Consider the following 23,309-nt stretch of genomic DNA (forward strand, 5'->3'; position numbering starts at 1 on the left):
TACAAAATGAAGAGAAGAATATATATACATATATATATTGCAGTTCTACAATATACTACTTTTTTATTTTAATAATTATTTATTCTAATTTTTTGCGTCCAAACTAAAAACTTTCAATAATTAAGAATAAAACATTCTTAAACATGAACTTGAACATTCTTAAATATGTTATTCAAAAATATCAATATACATTAAGCATACCATACTTGATTATAAAGAAATAACAAAACAATTAGGAATTTATATTTATTCTTGACTGTTATAAAAAGACACTATCGCTAATCTCCATGATATAATTGATCTGAAGACTACTATAAACACAATTAAAAGAATATTTATAAAATAATTAAAATATCTTATTTTTTAGTTTAGTTCCTATAAAAACAAATTAACATCAGTAGTTTCCATAATGTAACCAATCTACAGACTTCTGGCACTTGGTTGTCTTTTCTTCCTCTCAAGATTATCATTAGGATCCCTTGAAAACAGTGATAGATCGTGGAGCAGCCTGAAATGAAATATGCGGAGCAATGCAATTGACATTCACCGCCACCAAACTGTGTGCAACGACGCGACACTGAATTGCGGCCAATCGACGGTCTGACGTTGAAAAGAGACCAGAATGGAGAGGGAGAAAGAGCCACACACAGAGAGAGAGAGAGAGAGAGAGAGAGAGAGAGAGAAAGGGAGAGAGACAGACAGAGAGATAGAGGGAGAGAGCACAGGGTATATCAGAGACAATTGCCAGGAGAAAGAAGAAAAATTACCAGGAAAGATAAAAAGAGGGACGTTGAAAATATGGAAAAAAGAAATAAAAAAGAAAAATTGTTTTAAGAGATCTGCTCAAGAAGAATTCACATTATAGGTTAATTTATAGATTAATTATAACTTTTTTTTAAATCATCGCTTACATATAAATTATGATTCTTAAATATAAATTAGGAAATAGTTATTTATAATTTGAAAATCACTATGTATTGGTTATATACAAGAACTAACTATCCACAACTTATTTATAACCGAAAACCCACTGTACTGTGATTAAAACTTAATTGTTATATGAATGGTTACAAAATTACCTTATAATTATTTCTGATTTAGCTGATTGACTCAAATCTATCCCAACTATAAACTGACTACAACATCAGCTACAATTTACTTATAATCTAGAGTCTAGTATGGCTGTAATCTAATTATAACCTGAACACTAAGAATACCAAGTTTGCATTTAACCTTACAATAACATTTCTATATAATACTTAACGTTCAACAAACCTAGCCCGAACTTTTTCATACCTATCTTTACATCACCAACAGTACCTGATCTAAAGAGAACCTGTTCTTACCTTAGCCACTCAGTCATTTAAGTTAGCCTAGCGAAAAGGTAATAGAGGAAAAAGAAAAAATGGAGGGAACAGAGGATCCAGTGAGAGGAGCTTCGCGACCCCTCTACTCGTTGGCACTTACTGGTGCCCTGAAGTTGTCCCACTGACAGCCACGTGCCGAAGCGTGTCGACCTTTTGTCACGAGCTCGGTCTCTTCTTCGACCCAACAAGGGGGAGGATCGTCGAGATTCAACGTGCTAGGACACGTGTACCAAATAGGCTTGGTGGCCCAAAGCCTGTTTGCTTCGACCAAGGACCACCGTAGTGACGGTCTAGGGCACAATGAAGCGTGTGGTTCTTGAGCTGCCCTTCATTGGAAGGATCAAAGGCACCAGGAAAATTAAATGGTTAACGCGTTTCGACTCCGCTTTATCTTTCATCTTTTCGTCTTGTTATTTAGATTTTGATAAGAAATGTGTGTTTTAGAACTAATCTGTAATAATTTGGACCTCTTTTTTTTGTTATTTTGATCTCAATCTTAGGTATTTTTAATTTATTTAATATTGTAAACTAGAGTTTTGATAGGCATCAGTTTTTCTGATGTAGGTCAGACTCAATTTTGTTTCTTTTACGCTTGAATATTCAATTCCAATAAGTTTTACCTTCCATAATCTGCAATAAGTTTCTAACCTAGCTAAGAAAAAAGCTTTTAATCTTAGACTTTGTCGAATTTCTTTATAACTTTAAGTTCTTATCAAGCTCTAATTTCTATTATCTACAATTAAGTAATCTCAAGAATTTTTAAGCTTAAAGCTTCCCTGAATTTTTGTTAACTTTAAATTTCCATTAAATTCTACTTTCCATAACCTACATTAGTTTCAAGCTAAGATTTCTGACTTAATAATAAATCCTGTTATACAACGTTAAATTCTTATTAAGACACAATTTTGCTAAAGATTAGTAACTTAATCTAACCTAATTTAACCTAATTTCCAATTAAATATGATTCAATTTCTAATCTTATTTAAATCTTCTAACCTTAAATTTCGAACAATTCCTATTTCCCAAATTTATCCTATCTGTGACTGAAATATTATCAAACTACTTTTCACCTGAATTTCTCTAATACTTATAATCAGAATTCTCATCTACATTTCCCCGCTCATTGTCAAATCAATCTTAACAAACAATTCCTTCAGTTCTGCGCATGAAACCATCATCGAGGCGTATATTAAAACGTGCTTGAAACAGAAACACGAGGAATTGACTATGACTCCACAGTATTGAAGCTCTGTCGTTGCTTTTTCACCTCTGGAAATTCACCAATCCGTGCGATGGTTCGCACGCGTTGAAGCTGTCGAGCGGAAACGTCGATTTCTCAGCACCGGTTATCGGCGTTCACCTTCGGCGATGGAGGGCCTTTGATTGGCACGAAAGGTATCCGTTCGTCGCGACAGAGTGTTGCGGAAAAAGGAAGAGCTCCGGTTTCGGTGTCAGTGAAGACAGAATGTGAAAGACGGCGTCAAGACGAAACGAACACAGGGAATAGAGACAGAGTTAGTTCGATTCAATTTAACTAGAGTGCGTGTAGGTAAAAAAGAGGAAACGAGTGACATGAATTTCATTCTGTGAGTGTTGAATAGGTATGAGACAGGAAACGTAAAAGGTACGAAGAGAATATTAACGTTTCTGGTTGTTATCGATTGCTTTATTAATTTTTTGCTACTTTTGTGAGACGATTGTTTGATACGTCTTCATTGAAAATTTTTCGACCATTTTAAACAACTTTTTGTGACGAAGAAAGTAAAGATGATGTATAAAAAAACAGAAGATTGTAGTGGTACTATGATCGTCATGGAAAATTGGCCGTGCAAATGCTGCTTAACGCTGTCGATATAAACATACACGTCGGAATTAATGATACACCGTTTAGTTACGCGTCAGTTGATTTTCCCAGGGCACCGCTTTTGTGCTTAATAGCAGACGGGGGAAGCGGCTCATGGGGCACTGTGACCCGCCCGCTTCGGTGCACTCTTCAATATGTCACTGTGGCTAATTTTAGGGGCACACCGTCGACCACCGCACCGGCGACAAAGTCGATTCCTTTCAGTGAATTTACGTCCTGTAACCGATTTTCAACCGATTTGTTTGCTTCATTGAAACTCTTGAGAATTTTACCTTCAATTTGATTGAATACCAAATTTGATGTATTTCTTGGAGCGATGAAATTGGAGATTTGGAGATTGATGTGTTTGGTTGTTAGGAGAACTTATTTGAATATTGTACTAATATAGATTGCACGTTCTTGTTCGTAGTTAGAGTATTATAGTGAGTTCTATTATCATTGTGCAGTTTCATTGATTTGATACTGATTTAATGAAAATGACGATGAAATTAAAAAATAATAATATTGTAATAATATTTGTAACAGTTAATATTATCGTAGATAATATTCTATATCAATAAACTAATTAAATTTTTAACATACAAACTTAATTGAATATATAATAAACAAAATTAATTTACGATTTTGTGTGTTATTTTCTATATGAAATGTTAATGTAAAGTAATATATACTTGAAATTTTAACTGTTCAAATAATTTCCTATAAACTTGCTTTAAAATTGTTTTTCATAACACGATGTGAAATTTTGTCACTAAAAAATGAAAATTGCAAAATTACAAAAGCCTGAATTATGCTTGAAGGTTCGACTCGCAATCACATCAAAAACAATCATCTTCATGATGACGATGGATTATCAAATAACGATGAAATACGTCCGGATGTAAACGAGTCAATATGTTACATAATTGTCAGACCAGTTAATTACCTCACTCCAGCCTGTATCGTTGCGATCTTGTTCCCTGGCGAGATAATAAATGACAAAAGATGATATCGATTTTCAGAATTAAAACACCGCCGCTGGACCAGAACACATTCACGCACAATGGAAACGAGTATTTAATTCAGCAATTTCTATATTTTACCAATTTATTTCTATCGTGGTATTTTTATTTCATTCTGCAAATAATTCTATCCATACTTTTCATTTATTACTTACTTTTGCTTGAATCATTTTTCATAACGTCTCTGGTAATATTAAGTTAAAATATTCTTTTAAAATATTAAAATATTCTTATTGTATAAACCATATTACATGATCTTCTAATTTTTTAATATTATTTATATTCTTGAATTTCTTCAATCTGAACATGCATGCAATCTCAACATCTTTTCTAAGAATCTGCACAACTTAATATGTCCTTATCAATGTTCTGTTTTACCATCAAAATCCATTAAGCTAAGCAGAACATCCCACTATCTCAATATATACTATCTTAACATTCCAAAATTCTAATTAAGAGCTAAAATTTATACTGGTGTTGCCCTTCAACCTAGATAATTATAAACCTAACCCTCAAAAATGACAAAATTCAATATCCTCTCACTATTCTTCTCAATTTCAACATCTTCGACTATAAATCTTTCACAATACACAAACTATATGAAAAAATACCTCTATTGCAATATCAATAGTGCTCTGCGGCAATATTCTATAACCTCCCAGGAGTACTCCATAACCTAACCTAGTGAAAATGATTTGCACAGACTGGGGACGCGGGATCGATATCCAGCAACCAACAGTGTCGACAGCCAAGAGATTCCATCGATCGAGGAGGCAATTAATTACGGAAGATGATCGGTAATTAACAGTAACTGGAGCTGGATAACGTTCATACGGCACGCTAATACCGAATATACGACGCGCCACGGCTGTGGCTGACTCTTTATGGTGGGGTGTGCTCGTGACGTGAATTATTAGCCCTTCGGTCCTCGACACAGCCTCCGGGGATAGGTTCGTGAACGGGCGTGGCTTAGCCGGCAGGCGTGGCCCGAACGCCACCCTTGAAAAACCACCAGTCACCCTCCCTGCATCGGGATACACGGGGCGAATTGATTCCGCACGGATTTTCCCTTTCTTACACGTTCTGCTTTCTTTCTGGACGAAGATCTGCCTGCCTTTCGTCGGATTACACGTCGCTTCGCGTGACATAACCTCTTTCTGGTTCCTGCAAAAAGATAAAAGTTAGACTAGGAAGCGGAATATTTGGTTTAATTGATTGTTTTCTAGTATCTGAGAATGGCAAATTAGAGTAAATCAGCAGGGAAAGTTGGAGATTGGAGCTTTTGAACGTTTGTGGTGAAAACGTAATAAGATTAAGAAGTAGCAAATATTGAATTTAAAGGATCTTTTAGATATAATTACTTTTAGGGGAAGAAATTGATAACTTTCTTCGAGAATTAGACCTATGCTTCGCTATGATGTCTAAAACTTGTATAAAACGATGAATGGTCGTCATAAAACAACAAACCTTATATTTAACAAGTAGGTATCAATTAACACCAACCTTCCTAGCCCTGTCAAATTAGCCCGGTTTCAAAATTTAATTTAAAATTGTACATTCATTGTTATTTCTTACAAGTTTATTTAACTTTATGTAAATTCTTATATTATCTGATTAATTAATTTCACAATTTTTGTTAATATAAGAATTTACATAAATTAAATGAACAAAAGGTTAATGCTAAATAAAGAGAATCCTTTCTTTATGACAATTTTTAAAATAAAAAGATTACAAATTACTAGATTATTACTACTCCAAAAAATTAACTCTCTATTCCCTTAACTTCCCAAAATATTATTAATATTAACTCTGTTCCCTTAACCCCTCAACGAATTTTATTAAAATTAACCTTCTATTCCTTTAAGGTTCAAAATACCAAACTTAAAGCTTTCAAAAGTCAACTTCAACCTCAAATTCAATATAAACTATCATTTACTACCCAAAACTTCTTAAACATTTCAGAACCTCCAAACAACATCCTATTCTCATACTAGAGACAGCAGTTTTCGTGTTCGACGAAATCATAGCGGAAGTTCCGCTGGTTCTTCGGCAGTTTCCAGCATCTTCCCCCAGGACGAGCAAGTCGTATAAGCGGAGGAAGAGCGACGGGAAGCTGGAGGAGGGAAACAGACGCAGAAAGGGACGGGACGTTGGGAGGGAGGAGAAGCTTCGCCATCCTCCCAAAGCTCTGTGCTAGCGTTTGTACAGTGGTAATGGGCTGTCAGGAGCAGACGTTCGCTGCTCGTGCCTTATATACCAACACCATTACGCTGCTCTTGGGTCGGTTCCTATCGGTTTGCTCGTATTATCAACCCCTCTGATTGCATTCTCCTCGTCTCTCCCTTCTGTACCGCTCCTTCATAGCTCACCCTCTTCGACCGCCTCCTTCGATAACGTCTTCCCATTGCTACCACGATCAACCAACTCTGGGTACAAAATATGCTTTGGATTTAAAGGGTACGGAATGGAGGATATCTGGAGAGGTAGCGTTTGTTAACTGGTTAACTAGTTCATAACTTCTTTGATATCTTTCTTTTTGGAAATAGAACTTAAATTTAGGATTACCAACAGTTTGATAAATACAAGTACAGAAAATTAATGATACTAACAATATTTCGATAAAGAAAATAAATGATACTAAGAATTAATTATGTACTACTCTTGACAAAATTAAACTTAGCTTTTATTTAATTAGGAACATTATGTAGTTTTAATTTCAGAGGTCAATACAAATTCAAGATCATGCAAAACCTGCTCAATAACAAAATCTGTATTTGAACCAAGCTGGATCAATACTGCAGCTATTCATTATAAACTCAATATTTTCAAATATTCATTAATTTAACAATTCATTCATTTTAACAATCTTGTTCATTTTAATATCAGTACGTATATGTATATATATATATATAAACATTATTTTATTTACTTTTTCTGATCCTATTTGCGTGTGTGAGGAGTGAAAATCCTCACTTAAAAGTTCGACTGCTGCCACGTGTTCATCGACTATCCCCCAACGTGCCTTTCCCTCCCGCAGTGATCAATACTGCGAGAGGTCTTCTGCACAGGACAGGTAGGCTGCTGGTCCACATTTCAGCATGGGAGATAATACGTATAAAAAGGCGCAGGTTCGTCAACGCAAGTTCGTCAGACTGGTGTCCTTGAAAATTTTCCAATCTCTATTTATCTTCCATTGTCAATCAATTCTTTCAAGAATAAATCTTTTATCAATTTCTTCTAGTCTATCTTTTTTTTTGTTCCAATAACATTTTCTAAAAACTGAAACATAATTCTAGAATTAAACGTTTTTGTATTATGAGCAGGGTAAAGAAGATTATTAATCATTGTGGTTAAGGTAAAAGATTGGTTGAATTTTTTTCATTTTGTATTGTATACATATATTTTAATCGTTTACAATACCTTTGTAATATCTGGTAACACATATCTTTAAAAATTGTACTTCAAGGAAGAAGCTAATGCACCCTAATTCATACTTTGATAAGCTTTTGCAGTAAAATTGATACTATTTCGAAATTGTTGCTTTCAATAAAGCATTTTGAATATTAGTGTGTTGAAATTAAGCATTAATTTATGTAGCGTCATAATGTATTCTCAGCGCCATCTAGCTATCACTGCAGGAACTGTTATGTCCACAACCTTGGAGTAGCGGGAAAATTTGAACTTTGAATTCATTTTTTTTACTCTAACAAACATATTGCAAACATTTTATTTCCCAGATATATTTACAATATTAAATAACATTTTACTGGATCTATAATTGTGTAATACATACTTATTTTTGACTTTCAAAGATTTGGGATAACGTATCATGAACTATGCAAGACAAAGAAGAAAGCGCTCAATGTTTTTGATGCAGATAATAAAACAACCGCATCAGTAAGTGTATTGTTTTGATTGCAGTATTACATTCAGTATTTATTTTCTCCAAATAACTTGTGACCTCTTTCTTGCACATTAATTACCCATTCATAATTTAATAAATATTGAACGTATATTTTTTGTTTACTTATGTGTTCTATAGTATGACCACCATTAAATGATTTTGATAGACTTCAATAACATAACCTAACATTTTATCAAACTTCAATAACATAACCTAGTGAAGTATAAATACATCATCTGCAGTTTTAATAAATTTTTTCTAATATTGAACTGTAGCCATTTGGAGTGTACGAAGGGAACTTGAACATGATCGAGTAATTAAATGCTCCTGTTAAGCAAGGTGCTGATCAATTTGACGCTCCTAGTTGTGATTCTTGTTCTGTTTTACTGCTATCAGACGTCAAATGGTACACGCTGGATACTGCACAGAGTCCAAGAAAATGCTTCGACCACCGAGTCGACAAATATTCATGAAGATACCATTACGACGACAGTGTTCTTTCCAGATAAAAAAGATTACTATAATGTCTGGTGTATATTCACCAAAGTAGATAGTAACTCTCCAATGCGACGAAAATTTGAGATCTTTGCAGAGTCTTTAATCAAACTATCCTCTGTTAACATTGCATTCCACGTTATAACTGATGATGATAGCAAAAATGTTACAGAGAAAGTTTTGGCAAATATTCTCTCATCCACAGGCAAATTTATGAAGGTGAAGCAGAAGAATTTTGTTTAGAATTTTGATCTTCTCAAATTATATTTCTTACAAGATTTTACAATTTGTTTATTCCTTTGTTTCAGGTGCAATATTATGATGTACATAAACTAGCATTGCAATTGGAAGACATTGTGTCTGTCATGTCTCCATACTTCAGCAGCAAACCAGGAACCTACTATTCAGATGCATTATTTTTCCTATCCCTAGGTTTACATCGAATAGCTCCAGCTGAACAAAGTGTTGCAGCAATGTTTGATGTTGACACCAAATTCCGCAAAGACATCAAGGAGCTTTTTGAAGAATTCAACTCTTTTGGAAGTCAAGCACTATTTGGTCTGGCCCCAGAGCTCACTCCAGTTTACAGACACGTTTTGTATTTGTATCGTAGCAAACATCCTAACACATTATTTGGAGAACCTGCGAGTTCAGGTGGTTATTGTGGATATAACAGTGGAGTGGTACTCTTTAACCTTGACAAATTAAGGAATTCTTCTGTTTATGATGCAATTGTGAAAAGAGAAAGTGTTGATGCAATGACAAAGAAATATCATTTTAAGGTAAAGGATATAACAATAATTTATCCATAAAGTCAAGTTGAAAGTCATTTAAGTGATAATAATAATGATTAACACTATCATTGCAAAGTTGTTACATTTTCCATGTTTTCTTAGGGTCACTTAGGAGATCAGGATTTTTATACCATCTTAGGAATGGAAAAACCTGAATTAATTCACACTATTGATTGTGGATGGAATAGGCAGCTGTGTACATGGTGGAGGGACCGTGGATATGCAGATATATTTGAAGAATATTCAAAGTGTGATTCAGAAACAAAATTATGGCATGGAAATTGCAATGCCCCCATACCTAACGATTAATCATATCCGCAATATCTAAGAGCACAAACTATAACTATTGTTTGCAAAAGTTTAAAAGCAGTACCTGTTGTTATTTGAACATGTTATTAACCTTAGAATCTGTGATTCTTCAGTGGCAATACATATCTTCCATCACAGTAACAATATTTAAGAGAAAAATAATATTAGTCGATAAGTTGCATAAAAAGTATTTTTTTTTTTTTTAGGTATTGGTGTTTTGTACATTAAATATTTTAAATATTATAAGGCTTAAACGTTGAAAATAAGATGCAAATTATTTTTTGAAATTGATTTTATATGAGTTGCCAGATATGTGTTGTAAAACATGATAGGTGCTATTTTTATATAAAGTGCATTTATAAAAACTGTTGAACGAAAGTGGACCAATTAATTTTAGTTATATGTACTGTTGTATTTTTTCAAGAAATAAAGCGTTTTGTGTAAATAATTATTTTTACAGTTTCTATTCATTCAGAGTTGCCTCTGAAGCAATTCGCTGAATAAAAATCAATAATTTTTTTTCATTTTTAATGGAACTATAAATAACAACATACATAAATAGAAGTGTCGCCGTAATATATTTTTACGCAAGGAAAAATAATATTAAATACAGTATTAACATATATGATATTTACAGTATACAATACACCTTTCCATGGTGATTGCCACCTGCCATAAAAATATTTTTCCAGAATGATCATAATCTATAAAACAAATACATACTGAAATTTGTTATTTAAACACAATAGTCTAATTAATCCTTTTAGAATAATATCGACAATATCATATTAACAAATACAATATACTTTTTCCGAATGATTATCGAAACCTTGTTAATAATCAAAAACAAATTTTTATTTTCTTTTCTTTTTAATTAACAGTAAATGTAAACGCAAAAAAGGAAAAAAAGGAAATCGATTGTATTTCAATCCTTCGTTGTTTTCTACTAACACATATTAAAACTTACTTTGAACTCTGTTAATGCATACTAATTAATGAATATATCTCATTATTATGATTTTCAACCTATGCGACTGACCAGATTGCTTCTCTCTCTCCTTCTCTCTCAAAAAACGAAAAGAAAAGATTATCTTTCATAATTATACACACACCCTAGTTGCATCTAAATTCGTTGTACAATATGTAAAATAAATGATGTCACCTTTGGTCCCAGTGATAGAAACTTAATGTTAATCGTAAAGAATAGGAAATGTTAGTCAACATTGACTCAACCGTTCAGATCTAACCTATCTTCAATTCCCTCTTTTCTCATTTTAGGTCAGGTTAGGACCGAATGGCTGATTGAACTAATAAAAGAAAAAAAAAAGAAAACTTAACAAGAATTGCGTGGACTGCATCATATAATGAGCAACAATGTTTCGAAAACGGACCTAACTCGGCCCGTTGACTATTTGGACACGAAAATAAAATATTTCTCTTATCGCTTTAAACAGCTAAACGATATGTACATCATTGACAGATTTCTTTTTTATTGACAACTCTTTTTCCTGGTTGTCTCGACCTTTTTACACACGGTATTTACACGTGGACGACTAACGTGGCTGTTTTTTATAGACTATTAGCCAGCAAACCGTCAATGGAATGATTTCGAAGAGGTCAGGTTTGACAACTGACAAAAGTACGGGGCAGATGTGAGTGGTCCTTCGATAGTGATTAAAAAATATACATAAATAGTTTCTTCTTGCCCTTTCTTTTGTGCCGATAATTGCCAAACGTTGTATTATCACTAAGGCTGTACGACTTAAAGCACCAGAATATCTCTTCGAGAACAATATATCCTCGGTCGCCAGTCTTTTTCCGATTTTATCCTCGTGTCAAGAACGTTTCCTACTTTCTGAAAGGCAGCTAACATCTTTCCATAGCCTGTAACCATAAATTTTCATGTTAGGCAATTTTAACGTTAAGTTCCGTGCCCTCTAATAAAATATTTAACTCAAAATTCTTCTTATGAAAATTGTTCTCAACATTCAACGTCTCCCATTTCTAGGAAAAATTCTCCTTTACTATTACCACACTTTATGAATCATAATTTTCTTATCAGGGAGCATTTCTCTATTATTCAATTCCCATTACTTCGTAATGGATTTTCTGATTAATAAATGCTTACGCTTTTTAAATTCTCGCGACCACCGAAGTTTCTAATCGATTCCAGCAAAACGTCTCGCTGGTCAATTTGAATGGGCATGGACTTAGGTCTGGCACTTTTCAAAGTCACACCCGTTATCACGGGCATAGTAGGAGGCCTTGGTGTACCATTTGAATCCTTGGATGATCCTTTAATATTATCTTCTTTCATTTCTTCCTTGAAGCCTTCTTTAGTTTGGTTCTCATAACTTTGACTTGCACCAATCTTTGTACTTGACATCTTAAACCCTTTAACAACAGGCATTGGCTGGTGCCCTTTAATGCTTAGGCCATTTCGAAATGTCAGGTTACCTTCATTCTGGATACCCACTATCGAAGAGTACCTCTTAGGTTTAATATTTTGGTGGCCATTTATTAAACACTGATCTTGTCTATGTCCATTCTGTCTACTAGAATCGTTTTCCAACTGAGAATCTGAACGTTGAATTGTACTGGACCTTTTTGGTTTTGGTCGCAGGCAAACATCTTGACCAAATGCTTTTGTTAATTCTTTGAAATTTACTGGAGTAGTGTCTATCACATTGTCATCTTGTTTGTTTTCGAGGAAGCTCTTTTTCAGCTCAACTCCTGTTACAACTGGTTTATCATTAGTGACTTTTGGTTCTGAGTTGTTAACTTTATTCAGTACTAGCTTTTTGAATCCTGTAGCTGTTGTATGACTAATTAATTTCTTGGTTAACTCACTGGGCTCCTTTTTATCCAAAAATTCAAATTTACTCTTCTGTATTTTGGTAGAACTATCAACATTATTGGAGTCTACTTCATCTTTAGAGCTATTAATATTAACGATGGTAGTGCTGTTAGTTTGTTTGACTCCAAATTTGTAGTCAATGTCCTTCTTTATCTGGACATTAATACTAGGTCGTTCGGACCAACTGCCTAAATTGATCATAGGAGGTCCTGAGTAGGTATATCGTTTCTTATTAGTTTCTGGCGTTGGTTTCTTTGATTCTGGTTCTACTTTCTTATTACTTGGTGCTGTCTGAGGTTCACGAGTCGAAACTTCATTCGATTCGGTCGAATGTTCGTTAGAGGTAGTCTCGGATCTAATGAATACATTAGTCAATAATTATTATTTAAGTATAAAATAATTTCGAAGTAGGAAAAATGTTAAATTTACCTCGTTTTTTCAGATAATACTATATCACTCGAATCTTTGGGCACATTTTCCTCCGCCTGTTGAGCATTTTTCAACTGCGGCAAAATGCTTTTTAGCACCTAAGAACAAATCACTTACTATGAATACAAAGAAGGGACAATTTAAAAAATGTATATATTTTACAAAAAAAAAAAAAAAAATGTACTGGGGAAACTTTAATAAAGATTGTATAAAAAATCTCAAATTGGAAGGTAATTTACCTGTACAGACTGCAGTTGCTTTTCTTTGGTAGGCCGCTTCAGAATATTATCCCGCCACTGCGAGGATTTCTCGTCGTTTTTAGTCGCAGTTACGCTCAGGTTACTAATGCTCGTTGCTTTTTTCATTCCACTATCGTCCATCTCCAGATTTTTTTCATTCTTGATACTCTCAATCTCACATATATTTCCTTGGAGGTTAGATTTGTCACACATGGATATGTAGCTCTTGGATCTCTGAATATTGCTCTTTTCATTGCCAGACTGCCACCTCTGCAGGGATTCTGTTTGTATCTTTGGTTCCAGCTTTGTCTCACTCGACTTATCTTCTCCCATGGTTACCTTTCTCTTCCCTTGCAATGTTCCAACACTGAATTCCTTCAGATTCTTATCTTCACTCTCATCAAGATTGCCCTTGTTCCTTGTCAGAGTCGCAAAGGATCTGATAAATCTCTCATCAGAATTTATAAAAAATCTCAAATTGGAAGGTAATTTACCTGTACAGACTGCAGTTGCTTTTCTTTGGTAGGCCGCTTCAGAATATTATCCCGCCACTGCGAGGATTTCTCGTCGTTTTTAGTCGCAGTTACGCTCAGGTTACTAATGCTCGTTGCTTTTTTCATTCCACTATCGTCCATCTCCAGATTTTTTTCATTCTTGATACTCTCAATCTCACATATATTTCCTTGGAGGTTAGATTTGTCACACATGGATATGTAGCTCTTGGATCTCTGAATATTGCTCTTTTCATTGCCAGACTGCCACCTCTGCAGGGATTCTGTTTGTATCTTTGGTTCCAGCTTTGTCTCACTCGACTTATCTTCTCCCATGGTTACCTTTCTCTTCCCTTGCAATGTTCCAACACTGAATTCCTTCAGATTCTTATCTTCACTCTCATCAAGATTGCCCTTGTTCCTTGTCAGAGTCGCAAAGGATCTGATAAATCTCTCATCAGAATTTATCTTTCTAGACTGTTCTACTTCTTCAAATATATTCAGGTTCTTTTGCTTGCTGTATGTTGTGATGGTAAAATTTGACAATGTGTTATCTACAGGGGAAATTTTGGGAGTTGAGGGGTTCAATAACCTCCTGGAATCCACATCCTTCTGAGACATATTATTCTGAGGCAAAGTACTTATTTTATTCTCGAGCTCATAAATCACCTCCTTCTTCATGCTAGACTCTGGCTTTTGTTGTATGAAGGACTTCGCAAGTGGAGTCTCTTTCCTAACTTCAATTTCTTGCCTTTCTTCCTTTTCTATAATATTCCTTCCATCTTTCTGGTCTGAAGTTGAGGTTAATTCAGTGATTTCTGTGTCTCTGAATGATTCAGGCGAAGGAGTGATTACTTCGAAGTTATCGAAGACAGGAGAAGCAGAGTCTCTGAAGGCACTTGGCGGAGCTGGCAGTTGATATTCCCAGTCGGTGACGGATAAATCTTCATCGACTGCTGATACATAGTCTGACGTGTCCTGCTGAGAGTTTACAGTCAAATTTGTCGAGCTGATGTTCACATCAAAACCATTGGGATACTCAGAGATCTTTTTGTTTTTCTGGTCTGTTTCTTTGGAAATGTTTGTTGGCTCTAATTTAGTTATTGTTGGAGACACTGGTACTTCATCGAATGATGCTACAGGTAGAGAGTTGGACAAAGTGTCAGATACTTTCTGAAGCAGTACGTCAGTCTCTGAGAGATTTGTATCTGTAATAGAATATTTTAAAAGATCAGAGAATTATTCGATGATACAAAATAATTCAAAGGATTTATCTTTCCATGGAGTAGTTAAAAATATGCAAGTAAACCAGAAACCTCATGAAAGTGAGACTACTATTCCTTTTTTATGTTCCACCACCATTTACAAGACATCAAACAATTCCTTAACCATAAAAACTTCAAAACAATAATACATTTTTAATGTTTATACAATTTTATATTTTTATGAATCTAATTAAGAATTTTTGTGTCTTCAAATTTGACATAAATGCATAAAGATCCACAATCTAGATATTAGTATATAAGAAACTACATTAGTGAAGATGAGCTGATGATGATTTAAATCACTTCTAATGTTGTCTAAAATCTTTAACATGTCATTTACATTTAAAGTGATTTGAGCATAGAGAATTATTTGAAAGCTGCGTTACTGGAACGAAGTTCTCACACACATTAATGATATGCAACATGCACCTGATGAAACCACTGCAACAGGGGACTTTTCTCCACCCACATCCTGAGACTCAGTATCTTGCTCCTCCCTCGATTGCTGTACAAGATCTCTGTCAGACAGCAGACTAGGATTCACATTCAAATTTAAGGCAAATGTGATATCCTCTGCATGAGAAGTTAAATGCCTCTTCTGCTTCTCTAACGCATTAACCTCAAAATCATTGGACTTTGACGCTGTTCGAGGAATCCTGGCTTTCTTTGGTTCTTTCAGACCCTCCCACTCTTTACTTTGACTAACTGTATCCTTGATGCTCAGTGAACTCAAGTGGTCACACTTTGGCATGGTAGATATTACAGCACAGAGTTTCTTCTCTTGGCTAGAATTCTTTGATGATACTGTACTTAGTTCACTTCTTACCATTGTAGAATCCTGGTTTAAAGAAGCTTCATTTACTTTATCCTCATTTATACTTAATTTTCTTTCACCATTAACTCCATCATCAATATCGTTATTTAAAGCTGTATCTGTGGAGTTAGTTTGGTTCTTTTCCTCCAAGTCTATTGAACTGTAATCAAAGCTTGCTTCACTCAGGTGCTCTGGCGTCATGAACACCTCATCCTCACTGGTAGAATAGTTGGAACAGACATCCAGTTTCTCTTCACCTTTGATGGAGCTTCCACAATTGGAACTTGAGTCAGTTATAAAACTCCCAGTACTGGAGTGCGCAGGAGCGTTGGACAAGGAGTCTACATAGCTGGAGTCTGAACTGAGGGTTCTACTCAATGGGGAGGGCGGTTTTAGTTTGCGTTTTGGCACCTCGGGCCGTATTGTGGCGGCTTTTCTAGGCTTGGGAAGTGGAACAGGTTCTCCAACTGTACTCAGAGGGAAAGAAAAAGAATAGGCCATCACCAACATATCTAGTTAGCAAGCAGGTAAATATGGTCACCTTTAAGAGAGAGTAGAAAATATAAGGATGCAATTCTGTACAAACATGCAAAACGAAATTTCTAATCTTATTTAAGAGATAGTTTTCTCTTTGGACAGTATTGTATATTTACAGAAGATGGATCTCTTAACTACTACATCTTATGATAACGAAAGTAAAATGAGATAAGTACAAATTTTGGAATGATAATAACATAGTCACCAGTCTTTTGCAAAGTCTACTTCAAATAATACTAATTCGGGCACTTCGGGGAACTAATAATAACTAGATTGCGAAAATTTACGCAAACTTAAATGCATAAAAATACGCAAACTTAAATACATAAAAATACGCAAACTTAAATACATAAAAATCCGTAGTCTAATAATAACATAGAGTCGTAAAGGATGGAACATATTTCTGTAAAATCTAAACGAATTCTCCAGCCCTGGTCTCCAATATCGAATTCAATTGAATCAAGAATCTATTCCAGTTTTCTGTCGACTCCTCTCGACTGACCAAACCTGGAGGAGGTGGTTCCAAGATACTCAATTTTTTCTCAGACTCCAATCTACATTCACTGTGTTGAATAATAGGCAAAGAAGGTAACTTATCGACATCACTAGGCACAGAATCTATGGTTGTCACTGGAATATCCAATGGTTTAGTAGAAATTGCAAATATCTGGAGATTACTCAATGGAGGTGGTGAAAGATTGGATCTACGATTATCAATCACTGAACCTTCAAATATATCTTCATCAAGACTAGAAGAAATAGAACCATTGTAACACTTTGTTGTACTAACATTTCCTAGTCTCGGTTGTCTACTCTCGATTGACTCGCAAACCTTGTTTCTGGAACAGAAACTTCTAGAACCTGACAATTTTGGCTTTTCAAAGGCGCTTACTATCTTAGTTTCCCTTAATTTATAACCAACTTGAAAGCTGGAACTATGTTTCAATGCTTTAGCTTGACACCTGTCCCCGCAAATATAATTATCCAAATGCAGTTTCTTAGGAATAGATTTATCTTCTAAAATACTACGTTTTGGTATGTCCTCGATATTAGTCCCTATATTATCTAAATTAACTACAGTTTGCATCTTAACCAATCTACTCTGAGATTTAAACGAACTCTGATTAGAAATGCCCTGACTATCAGGAAGGTAGCGCATCTTCGCCCATTGTCTAGCTTTTGGAGTGACCATATTAGAACACACAAAGCTCTGAGACTTTTGCAATTCAGACCTTGATGAGGAACAATTATTTTCTGATTCTAAAGAGCTAACTTTGTATCTGACAGAGCTATTCCTGAGAAAGGAGTTGTTAAAATCTATAGGTACTTCACCGTTCCTACGTTCGACCTTACATTCTTGAATTTTGGCCTGTAATTTAAGTTTCTCTGGATCAAGGAGACTAGTACGTTGTTCGACAAAATCTGTTCCATCTCTTCCGTTCTCAAAGCTATTTTTAGATACGAAACTATAGGAGGGGAAGTTATCATCTATACTACTGCAACTATGTACTAGCTTACCTCTCTTCCGCGGCAATCTAGAATCTACAGGAGCGTCTTCTACGGGTGCAGGGTGCCCTGGTTCCGTGCTAGGTAACTTAACGTTTATGGATCCGGATCTGTGGCGCGGTTCAATATCACATTTGCTGCCCTTCAATTCTAATTCCACTTTCGAGCTGTCTGGATTGGTGAAATCAATACTGTTGGATAGTTTTGAGCCGAGTGTTGTTACTCCGATGTCTGAGCTGGCCTTTGGACGCTCTTCTATGTCCGAGTTTGCTTTGGAAGGGACACTGATGTCGGAAGGAGGTTTGGAAGGATCCATGTCTGACGTTAGAGACTCTTCGGAGTCGACTATGCGTTCCAGAGCTTGGGTGGAGATGGCGGACGACAGAGGTCTGGTTACTGGCGGAGGAGGTGCGACCCTTTTCTTTCGTAATCCTAGAAAAATTCAATAAAATTTCTTTAAAATTTGATACGAATAATTTGATAGATGTTTGGAATAGCACAGCAAGGGAAGATAATTTTATTCTAATAATTAATTTATAATAAAACTAACAAATTGAACGGGGAAATCTGATAGAGAGAAAAAGCAACTGAATCATCATCATTAGGGATTATATTTATTACAACTACTCTATTATTTCTTTTACTAAAAACATTTACAAACAAGATTTACTATTAAACTAACAACAACTAACAAAACTATGAAGTTAAAAAGAGGAAACCTGCGCTTAATATAACATAAGAAAGATCTATATGTAACATAATATATATATATAACATAAGAAAGACCTGTGGAACTTAAGGAGGTACTGCTAATTCCGTGACTAAGCGTACCAGGCACAGAAGTCAGATTGCTCAAGCTCTTGCTGGATTGTGATGTTTGAGCTAATTTTCTGGGCATTTCCAGTGGAACCTTGTTCCTCCTGGGCAACGTTTCTGGAAGTCTCCCAGCGGAATCTGGGTTGTCACTTAACACAGAAGCTTCGTGGTAGCCTGAACTGTCACTGCTGTTACGACTGTGACTGATCACTACCTTGTCCTTGCTGGAGTCTGCGCAATTTTCTTCTGTACCCTGGAATAGTTAGCGGTATATTTTCCAAAGATGACAGTAACGATTCTTAATATATTCTTTGCTAAAATTATCCTAATTGTATATAAGATTTATACTGATATTCAGAAATATTTTGACGCTTGCTAATCTTTATGTATTATATTAAGATCATTTAATTGTATAAACATCAAAAACAAATATTCGAAAAATATAGAGTATTATGCTAAATTTTAACAGATGACTTAAATTTATAATCTGCTAATTGTATAAAAAGACAGTCTTGCATAATACTTTTCCGAACGACTAATTGTCATTAATTTGTCCATTTTTATAACATTCTTACATATAGACAATAGGATGTAGAATATTGTATACAGAACAATTCTACTAACATTACTAACGTCTGCCTGAGCCTGAATAGGCGGCTTTGGCGCGGGTCTCCGCTTCCTCTGAGGTCTGGTAGGCGGTTGTAAAGGACTCGTGCTTCTTCCAGTCTCATCACTCCTCGCTGGTGATGCACTACGTCCTCCGAGGCTATCGGTACTCAAGGAACCCTCCTTAGATTTCTTGAACACAAATCCAAAGACACCTTGCTTCGCCTGTTGCCTACGTCGCTCTTCTTGCCTTTGTAGAGCCATTATATCTTGAGTGCTGAGTGCCGAGCCTAGTGATCTACCTTGCTTGGCGTATAGAGTGACTTCCTGAAGATGGTAATCCTGCAATGACAGCGACAGGTCCAGTGTCTCCAAGCTTGCTGCAAAGAAAGTCAATTTTTGAATTTTTTATTTCTTTCTTTTAGAAAATTAATTGTCAAGGACTATTTCAACGTTAAATATCGTTCAACAAATGTTATTTCACGTAAAAAGCATTTTCAATGAATCACAGTAGATTTTTTATTAACCAAGAATTAATTCCCCTCATAAAAAGAATTCTCTTTACATCATTACAAGAAATACAAAGAAACCTACACAGAAAAATAAATGTATACAATATTCTTCCCATCAATATGATCTTCCAAAACACATCTTAGGCAATCCTCTAATAAAGAGAATATTCCAATTACTATATTATTTTCCAGTAAAGGATGAAGATATCCTATGAATATATGCTTCCTCCAATAAAAAGGCTCCTATACAGGAAATACAATAAAACGTGGACCAAAAGAGATTTGAATATCCAGTACCTCAAAATATTCTCTTCATTAACAATGATTCTCCAAAGTGGATCAAGATCCTTGTACTCGAATCAATTGCTTGAAACAGCAGATTCCAGTTGAGGCGCGGCTTAGGAGCGCAAAAAGAGATTCTTCCAGGTCCAAGGGATCGGTAACAAGTGTAAAGGAGCCTGGGACGACGGAGCCCGAAGAGCAACGCGAGGCATGCACGCTTAACGACTAGGAGTAACAAGTGGAAGAGTCGGCCGGCAACCTTGCGATAGCGATCTTAACACAACTGGCTTGGTGTAACTAGCTAACTGAAATATCTCGTGCACCGGCGCGTAAGTACGCGAGATATATAATCGGGGAGTTCCCGCCGGTGTTCATAGTATCGAGAATAGGCTATGGAGGATGGCCGAGCCATTTACCAGCGAATCTGGTTATGTTAGAATGTAGTAGGGTATTCTACAGTCGATGATCTATAGGGTGATTCATTTGAAATTGCTATCTTTATGGCGAAGATTATTTTCTGCTTTAAGAGGGTAGATTAAACCCCTACTTACTACTGTTTGATTTAAAAAAAAAAGGTCTCAAATTTTAATACATTATGTTTCCTTTATAAAACTACTAAAAAGTGTGTTCTTTTTTTATTAATAACTAAGAAAAAAAGTAATTTTTCTTATCTGAGAAAGAATTTGGTCCAGGAAGGATCAAAAGATTTAATATCTTCTTTCTAATCTTCACTGCTTTAACATAGTCATGGTACATCTCTACATGAAAGTAAAACAATTGTAAAAAAAAAATTGTAGAATTTTTCTCCTTCATAATTTAGAAACTTTAAAATCCCCGTGTAAGTTCCTATATAAATTTTGTTAAATGTTAATAGCTTCTGTCTTCCTTTTTCAATATTTTAGAAATTCTAATACTGATCTACGTTAAGGGTGCAGTTTCTTACAAAGAAAAGAGCAAACCCAGTTGCAAACTGATGAATCAAACCAAGAGGTTCATGGCAAAAGTAATTGAAGTTGAATACGCAGGCTCTCGTGTTATTCCTGTCTTTTGCAGGAAGTAATGACGTATCTTCTCTGAGAGAAAGTCATCATTTGCAGTTGTCTGAAGTGTTGATAGTTTGTTCAAGATCACCACGCACGAATTGTGCGAATATACACGATAATATCAAGAAATATCCTCCAAAGTTTGTTCAGATTACAAAAACAAGGAGAAATCAGATGCATAGTCCTAAAATTGTATATCTTGTTAGGAAGACTTTCCGTCTGGTGAACAAGAATGCAGAATATCAAGAAAATTGAATTAGGACATTATTGCACGTGTGTGTATGTGTGTGTGTACATGCGTGTATACATACATACATATATATATATACACATAGATGATCTGGATGGCTTCAGAAGCCATATTGATTTGAGCAAACCCAGCCGATGCGCACGGCTACTGACTTCTTGGCAAATCTGATATCTATTTCTGAAAATTGATGCTAACATTCATCACGCAAATAATGCCACAGCGCGCAATTTGATACGAAATAATATTTTCAGGAATTCTTTCCTTTTATGTAATTTAATGCTATGGCAACTGGTGGTGCTACACTAGCGCCACGTGAGCGTTAACTAGTACTGTATATGGAATAACCACTGCAATAGAATCTTAAAAGATTAGATTAATTACTATTATCGAAATAATTAATATTATTAAATTCTGTAAAACCTTCTTATAGATTTCAATCCAAACCATATTCCATTAATCCCTTAACAGTCTAAAAAAATTTGGTTGACTGGTTTTCAGAAATTGATAGGGAATCCCGTTTTCTAGGGTAAAGAAACGCTGGAATGCAAAGAATTTAATTTTTGACAGAAACAATCATTAATAAGAGGTTTTGTTATTTAAAATTTTAGACTTCTAATTTTATTCTCTCAATCCACAATTTTGTCTCATGGATTTCCTTTTTCCAGAAAGCTCCCTCAATTATGTACAAAAAGACGATGAAGTTATACAACGAGTTCAATAATGCTCTGCTTATTCAAGGAAGAAGTGCGTTAATAAAAATATGATCGACTGACCAGGTAAACCTGTTGGTATTATATCTTGAAAAAGGTAACCTGGCCAGTGCTACCGGTTTAAATATCAAGCGCAAATGAACGAATCTAGTTCCGTCCCAGCTACGTTTTCCAGGGCAATGAATATCCACCAATCATCTGGGACAGCCTTATCAAACTGTTCTCTGCGTGGGCAAACCTCAAATAATAAATCTCCACTTGAAATCTTATGTAAACGTCTTAATTGCTTAACACAATTCTCGCCACTAGTTGATACCTTTGCTAAACCTTTAACAAGCTTCAGGTCAACGTTCCTAGTTACTATTGCTGAAATTTTAGACTGGTATCATTTGAATCATGTATCATTTGAGCAGTAATCCATCAACTAATGGCATTAAAGACTTAATAGAGAAAGAAAGTTACAAGTTATAGGTAATAAACTTTCCTTTTTCAATTTTACTATCTTAAGCAAAATCAGATAATGGACTAATTTGTCATTTAGAAAGTTTAATTCTACAATTTTATTTATGCCATCATAGGTTTTTTCGTTGTTGTGCAAGCAAATTATTAATTTGTTAACCAAAGCATCTCTGAATCAGGAATTTTTATGATTATATAATGAAAAATTAACAACGACAAATTAATTTTAGTTAGATTAATTTTAGCTCTTGTTAGTGCATAGATTCCTCGATGATATAGACCCTATTGCTATCCAATTAAGATTGTTGAATTCAGTAAACAGATAATGAAGATATAATGGATTGGAAAATAGATCTATAACCAGAAACGAGTTGTTATATAGAAGAAATTGAGAGTCCTAGTAACTAACAAGTCAATATTGTTAACTTGTACCTTATACAATCTATTAATAATATTAATTTAACTGTATATGTGTTTTCAATTGCCCTAATTATTATCTTACTTATCTTGTTATTTTCCTCATCTTTATCTATTTTTTTCTACGAGTTTGTTAATTATAGGAACGTATTTATGTTGCTTACCCGGATGACGCAGTTCATACTTGTTCTTATCTAAATCTTTTTCGCGGCACACTTGATCCAAGATCTCGCCTAGATTCATCTTCGGACTGACTCTGGACACCCACAGTTGATTTCTTGGTAGATGTACCTACAACAGTTTCACAATCATGATTTTTTCTAGTGCTCGCTGATTACTTGG

The 23,309-nt window shown here is 35.0% G+C and overlaps 2 protein-coding genes and 1 long non-coding RNA gene across 3 annotated transcripts in view; 1 reads left to right on the plus strand and 2 right to left on the minus strand.

Moving 5' to 3' along the window:
• Positions 1-6,577: 6,577 nt before the first annotated feature.
• LOC112212818 lies at positions 6,578-8,011 on the minus strand. Its single transcript, XR_004461713.1, has 3 exons — positions 7,653-8,011; positions 7,162-7,511; positions 6,578-6,707 (listed from the first exon to the last, which is right to left on the minus strand). It is a non-coding gene; the product is annotated as an uncharacterized LOC112212818 (long non-coding RNA).
• Positions 8,012-8,111: 100 nt separating this feature from the next.
• LOC100749882 (xyloside xylosyltransferase 1) lies at positions 8,112-9,885 on the plus strand. Its single transcript, XM_003489272.3, has 3 exons — positions 8,112-8,850; positions 8,940-9,413; positions 9,528-9,885. The coding sequence occupies exons 1-3, from the start codon at positions 8,458-8,460 to the stop codon at positions 9,732-9,734; spliced, it is 1,074 nt and encodes a 357-aa protein (XP_003489320.1). The 5' UTR covers positions 8,112-8,457; the 3' UTR covers positions 9,735-9,885.
• Positions 9,886-10,235: 350 nt separating this feature from the next.
• The window catches only part of LOC100749763, a 96,356-nt gene continuing 83,282 nt past the window's right edge, over positions 10,236-23,309 (minus strand). The window contains exons 6-14 of the mRNA XM_012385319.3: positions 23,132-23,258; positions 19,313-19,674; positions 18,659-18,941; positions 17,885-18,304; positions 15,445-16,296; positions 13,754-14,958; positions 13,021-13,118; positions 11,863-12,946; positions 10,236-11,618 (exon numbers count right to left, since the gene is read on the minus strand). Of these exons, the coding sequence (XP_012240742.1) occupies positions 11,601-11,618; positions 11,863-12,946; positions 13,021-13,118; positions 13,754-14,958; positions 15,445-16,296; positions 17,885-18,304; positions 18,659-18,941; positions 19,313-19,674; positions 23,132-23,258 (4,449 nt within the window). The 3' untranslated portion in view covers positions 10,236-11,600. The remainder of the gene's footprint in view (positions 11,619-11,862; positions 12,947-13,020; positions 13,119-13,753; positions 14,959-15,444; positions 16,297-17,884; positions 18,305-18,658; positions 18,942-19,312; positions 19,675-23,131; positions 23,259-23,309) is intronic.

Source organism: Bombus impatiens, unplaced genomic scaffold (assembly GCF_000188095.3).
Source record: "Bombus impatiens unplaced genomic scaffold, BIMP_2.2 scf_0320, whole genome shotgun sequence".
Taxonomy (NCBI): Eukaryota; Metazoa; Arthropoda; class Insecta; order Hymenoptera; family Apidae; genus Bombus; species Bombus impatiens.